The following is a 6,364-nucleotide window of genomic DNA, read 5'->3' as shown; positions in this document are numbered from 1 at the left end:
GAGGGACATGCTAAGACTTAAGTACACATTTTTCATAGAGAAAGAAAAAAAAAGACAAGATATATATAATAATTTATAATAATTTTTTATTTATTTATAGGAATCAAAGACATTATTAAAAGGGATTTATAATAATTTACGTATGATGTTTAATTAACTGAGTTAGACTCGTTTGATAATGAAGATATTATTTATTTATAAATAAAACGAATAGTTTTGTTAAATTTATTTGTATATAGATTAAATATTCTTGGCAACTTTTGCTGTTAACAGCAAGTGTAGAGCTTGTATTCAGCTTCATGTAAATAAGAACACTTTATTTCGGTGTGAAAAAAGAAAAGCAAAAGAATGGTCAGTCTAGTCTGTGTGTCCATGTCTCAGTTGTATGGTTAAGTAGTAAAGATAGGGGCTAAGAATTTTGATCTTTTCCCCTTCACTGGAGATTTTGTGTCAGGAAAATGATCTCCACCATCAACCGTATCCTTCACAGACCCTTCTTGTGTTACTTTCACAGGGTAACTTACAAGGTGCACACCTTCCATGTCCACAGTTTCTTCACTACTGTAGACTCCCCACATGTGATCCCCTATTGACAGCATTCTCTTAACACATGACAAACTTTCTGGCTCTAAGAACAATTCCTCAGTGATTCCAGTGTGCTCATACCACAGTGACATTCTGTATGCATGAATATCACCACGGCTTATAATGTGGTGATCAGCTCCATCTTGAGATTGGTAGGCCCCAATGGCAATCTCAGTGTCCCTTTGCCCATCCATGGATCTTTGGTTCACATTGGCTGATCCTATTAATATGTATATATCGTCCACTGTTGGCACAAGCAACACCAACATAGCTTAGTTAATCTACAATATCAATACAGTTTGTACCACAATTATACAACTCAATTACTTTGATGCTTATGCATTAGGTATTTAAACAAATTCACTTGCACAATATTGAATAAAATTAAAAGTAACATTATTCCAAATAAGCTTTTATGCAAAGTAGTGGGGAAACAAATTTAATTGGAGAGTAATATAATCATACCTATCATGATCTTGGAGTGAACATAAACCGGGAACCTCCTATTTTTTTGTGCATTCCAGTATTGTGTTTCAGGATGGGGAGAATGTGGTGAAAGATACTCCTCTTTTCCCTTCTTTTCCCTATTTGCAAGGCAGAAGAAATTCAAGTAATCTCTTGGATGTCCTGGCTCACCACTTTCTATTATTGCTTCTCCAATCAACTTATACATCATTATCATTGTTTCTCTGGTCCAGTGCAGTATATCTTGAACTGGTTCACTTTCAGGCACTCCTTCTGGCCACATTGGGATGACTATGTACACTGCAAACCTCTCTCTTGCTTTAATCTTACTGACCACCTTGAGTGCAATCTCGACCGGAATCAGATTCCTGCATCCACTATGCCTATCTTTCTGCCACAAATGGCACCCCCCAATAAAATATTGGTTTTCGATGTACACAAACCTATCGGCACGCCTAATTGCTTCAACATAGGCTTCATGGATGCTTCTCTCCACAGTTAGCTTTCTAAACAACTGGCTAGCAGACACATGGTCAATTGACCTGTATACTTGAACTTTCCAATTCCTCTCTTTGGGAGGGCTTGAGCATGTGGGAATGAGATTTTCTAGAGTGTTGGCAGGGACTAGAAGAGAAGCATCACATTGCTTTGTCCATCTTTGCTCAAAATTGGTTAACACATCCCAAGCAGCATCACCAGTTACACTAGCATGAGCATCATGCCAAGGCTCTCTTGGCCCTCCTTTGTTGAGGCTAGCTCCTGCTATGTTTGTCTGGTAGAAGTCATGGTAATGTGATTCCTCGGTGAGTGTCTGAAACAGTGAGTGTTTCTCTGTGTCATACCGACCATCGCACAAATCTACACCACCCAAAAAGCTCATAATTTCTCTGGCACGAACAGAGTTGGGTGCTCTGGTGTCCACAGTTATGGTCTTCTGATGGTGAGCAAAGAGTGTGGGAAACTCGTGGTGTAACCTGGGACACTTTCTGCATATTACTTTTGTGTGTTTGAAGTAGGCAAAAGCGTCCTCATCATGAGTCTTCATCACACCTTTGTTCTTAATAAAAGGCAAAGATGTTTCATCATCCCAAATCATAACCCTCACAGCTACTCCTTCCTCTGCCTTCTTCTTCAATAGTTCACCCAGCTTTATCTCCCTAGCATGTGGGATTTCTGTTTGTGGATCTCTAACCTGCACATGTTTGGAAAAATTTCTCAAGGCTTATATATGTTTCATGTCTATGATAAATTAGTAAATTTTGTTTTGGGTTCCTAAGGATCCTGATATATTAAAACTTTTGTTTTAAATTTTTATCATTAGTTAAATTATATGTAATCTTAAACCTTTCCCTTATTAGTTGGATTACAAACAAGTGTACTCCTTCATCTTTAGTAAAGGCGGATTAAGCAAAAAAAAAGACTTTTTTTCAAAAGAGAATATATCTTCTCAATATAAGCACTGAGAAAGAAAATAAAAAGAGAGAATTAATTAAGTTTCTTCTAAATTAGCTTATGCATAAGTTAAAATTAACTTTAGGAGAAGCTAAATGAAAGTTTTAATATATTGATTTATGGATACATTAATTTTAACTCATCAGAGAAGCTTAATTTGTTTTACATTCTTATTTTGTTTTTCTATTTGTTGAGAGGTTTATTCAAACATAACCATAAGAATTTGAAATGAGATCATACTTACCAGAACCATCTTGGGATTGAAAGACCAGCCTGCAATATAAATCAAATAGTTTGCACCCTCAATGGCTTTATAGACATCTTCCCACAGCTTTCTTGGTGCTCCACATAGATCAAAAGGAGGTTGGAAAGTAGAGGAATGGTGAGCATCATGATAGAGTTTAACCTGGCAATTGGACCTTTGTGGGAATGTAGCATCCCTCAGCCCTTGAAATTCCCCATTGCTTAGTATCTTTGTCCAACTTGGTTCCATATCTGCTGGCTTGAACCATAACATGAATCTTAATTTTAGTTGTGGATTTGGTTTTCCATTTTCCATAAGGAGAGGGAAGAAACCATTGATCAAACTCTCTTCCTTCAACCGCTTGGCCTGCACGTGGAATTTTCCCAAAACGGAGCATGATGTTTTCAGTGTAATTGTGGTAGTTGAGTCTTCTGGATGAGCACACTGAATCTGAAAGGTTTGGTTCCACACACGTTCATGTTCTTGGGTCGTTTTCGCCACCCTATTGTTGTCTATGTTGATGGTCACATAAGCAGGCTTTCCATTTGTGCATACACACTGAAAAAAAAATAGAAATTGATACATGGTATGAGTACTTTCCACAGAATAATGCACAATTTCACATGATAGCTAACTAAAAACATGTAAATATGTAGATAGCATTATAGTCATGTGAGCTTACATTGAAGGGAAACGAAGGTGAGTAAGGTGTGGCATTGAAGATGGTAGCTTCAATTGTTCCATGGATGAGGAGCTTAGGCTTTTCCTCCATTATCCAATATTCACAAGGAGGAAATTGAAGATAAAAAAAAATGCAGTGTGTTTTGACTTATGAGGGAATGGAGGTCAAGTTACAACTGTTACCAAAGACATAATTCATATATATAAAGGTTGTAAAGTTTGGTGTTGCAGACGAAGAAGCAAAAGGAACCTTAAAATGCAATTGAACTATTGGAAGACAGTTTGGGAAAACTTGTGGAATTATGCATAATTTAGACGTATAGTAACAGCCAACCGTCACGTCTATTCTATCCCAAAACACAAGTTTTCGCTTGAAGCTCAAGTTTCTTAAACTCAAATCACAATTTTTCGGCGTCAGTGACTGTGAGACCAATTCAAAACATTGGTCGAGCATTTCGTATATTCTCGGTTAGTCGTTACACATACGAGGAATGTTCGGAAGATACTCATTGACAAAATAAACATTCTTTTATTATCAGATAAAATTTTATACGAGTGCTTTTGTTTCAATTTTTTTGGTTTGTATGCGTTAAAGATATTGCCATGTGACAAAAGGAAACTTGTCTCTTTTCACCCAAAAGAAAGTAAACTTATCTCTGTTTAACATAGAGATCACGCAAGAGGAGACTTAATTATACGTAAACTGAGTTATGCTATGTTAATACAAGTGCATGAATCTATTCGTTGTTGTAAATTTGCCCACGTAACAAAGCCTGTTAATCCATATGAAGTGACAAGAGCTTTATCCTATTTCAGTAAAAGTTTAAAATTGAATATCGTGAAAATAGAAATAGATGTTGGAAGATTTTTCTTCTTCTTTATATAGATATTGATTTTACTAAATTTAAATTTGTTAGAATTTAATATAACTTTTTTTACTGTAATTTTTTTTGTCTTAAATCATAGATATCATCCGTCTCCTAAGAAACTAATCATGTTGGCGGTACGTGACTAACATTGATCTAAGATAATTTTACACACAGTAAGGATTAAACATGGATCCAGTTGCTAAATAAATCATTTTCGCTCATATAATGAGATCTTATATCATTGTGTTAATCTTTTAGATTTTTAATGTAATTTAATGTAACTTTTAACCATCACAAAAACTACATTAATAAAAAAACCATAAAAAAGTTTCACAAAAATATTAGAAAATTGTAGTACTTACATTAATAAAATATATTAAAAGACTAAGATTTTATGGAATGATGAATTCATTTTTAGGATTAAGTGACTTACTTTTGTTATTGTATAAATATTGTAACTGTGTGATTTTAATTCTATATATTTTATTTGAGTGAATTTGTTCACAAAATATTGTAATTATATAATTTTGATCCATCGCTTAATTTCTTGTAAATATTTAATAAATTTTATTGATGTAACACTAATAGATGATGTGATAAATGATGTGTGTTAATGGGTGACATGATGATTTTGTGATAATTAAATACATCATATTAGTAATATGTTGACATGACATTATGATAAATAATGTGACAACAAAAATTGGATTATCACATCATTTATCAATTAGTCAAATCTATTAAATATTTGACAAAAATTGATTAACAACATTAAAATTTCACAATTATTTAAACTTTTGGTTGAAAGTTTGGAAGCAAACTATATCATTATAATTATAATTTAATACGTAATTGAATTATCAAAATTATTTTCAACAAAATAATTTGCTTACACCTACACCAAAAACAGAAACTTACATCTACACTAACTAGGGTTAACTTAATGATGAGGGTTGGAATAATATGTATGAAGTTGTATCTACGGTGTGATTATTGTAAAATAAAAATATATCTCCTTTAAAAAAATACAAACGTAACTACATTAGACCAACTTTGTATGTACATGGTAATTTGCAGAGATGCCCTTCAACTTTGAAAAAATAATGGTTTGCTCTTCCATCGGGACTGTAACTAAATAAACGTTTATTTATGCTATAAAAAGAAAAAAGGAAGCTCGCGTGTTTCCCTTTTTTTTTAATATATTTATTAATAAAATGTTATATTAAAATATTGAATCAATAAATAACAGTTACAATATTAATAATGAATAGAAAAGAACAAAATAACTCCAAATTAAAGGAGAGCCACATACATACCTATATACAGAAGAAAGAAGCATAAATCCTTGAAGCTTGAATAACATAAACGGTTTCTTTAAGCATTGAGCGCGGAAGTCTGAAAGCTATGTTAAGGTCTGCCTGCTATACCCCATATTCATCATGTGATTAGGAAATTAGTTTCACAAATAAAGTAAGCTTCCAGAAGCAAAGAATCAGAAGAACTCCTGACCACTAAATGCCCATGATTATTGATGGAAACAAAGGTGAAAGCAGGGCATTTGATCCTCTCAAGCAACACAAAAAAGAGTCATCAAAATAATTATTATTTAAGATTAAGATTTTAATAAGAATTACAAAATCATTATGTACATTAATTCGATTATATGATTCTCTTACTTGGCCAATATTTTTTCATTTTATTTAGTAAAAATATAAAAAGGCAATTAAAGTTAAAAGATCAAAATAAACTACCTCAACCTCCATTATACGCATATTATACAAAATTCTTTCTATTTCTAAAAGTTACACAAACTTACTCGTGTTTTATGAATATATTACACTTAAATTTAATTTTCAATAATATATTTCATGGAATTGTTTACTGATCATTAATTATTTTTCTAGAACAAATGAAAAACTAACCCTTAATATCTGTCAATTTTCACGCATTAAACAAATTTTTATTTATTAAACTTCACATAAACTTCCTCGTATTTAATAAATGCATTATAGTTAAATATTATCTATTATAATAAAATTTAAAAGTACTAATTAAAATTTTAAAAATG

General features: G+C 32.5%; 1 protein-coding gene across 1 annotated transcript; it reads right to left on the bottom strand.

Moving 5' to 3' along the window:
* Positions 1-302: 302 nt before the first annotated feature.
* On the bottom strand, positions 303-3,625 carry LOC100807431 (phospholipase D alpha 4). The gene is made up of 4 exons (XM_003546621.4): positions 3,429-3,625; positions 2,747-3,304; positions 1,051-2,242; positions 303-829 (listed from the first exon to the last, which is right to left on the bottom strand). Exons 1-4 carry the CDS (start codon positions 3,516-3,518, stop codon positions 390-392), a joined length of 2,280 nt encoding a protein of 759 aa, XP_003546669.1. The 5' UTR covers positions 3,519-3,625; the 3' UTR covers positions 303-389.
* Between the last annotated feature and the right edge of the window lie 2,739 nt (positions 3,626-6,364).

This window comes from Glycine max, chromosome 15, assembly GCF_000004515.6.
Source record: "Glycine max cultivar Williams 82 chromosome 15, Glycine_max_v4.0, whole genome shotgun sequence".
Taxonomy (NCBI): domain Eukaryota; kingdom Viridiplantae; phylum Streptophyta; class Magnoliopsida; order Fabales; family Fabaceae; genus Glycine; species Glycine max.
Note: the sequence above shows the minus strand (reverse complement) of the source record. Positions and strands in the feature narration are given on the sequence as shown.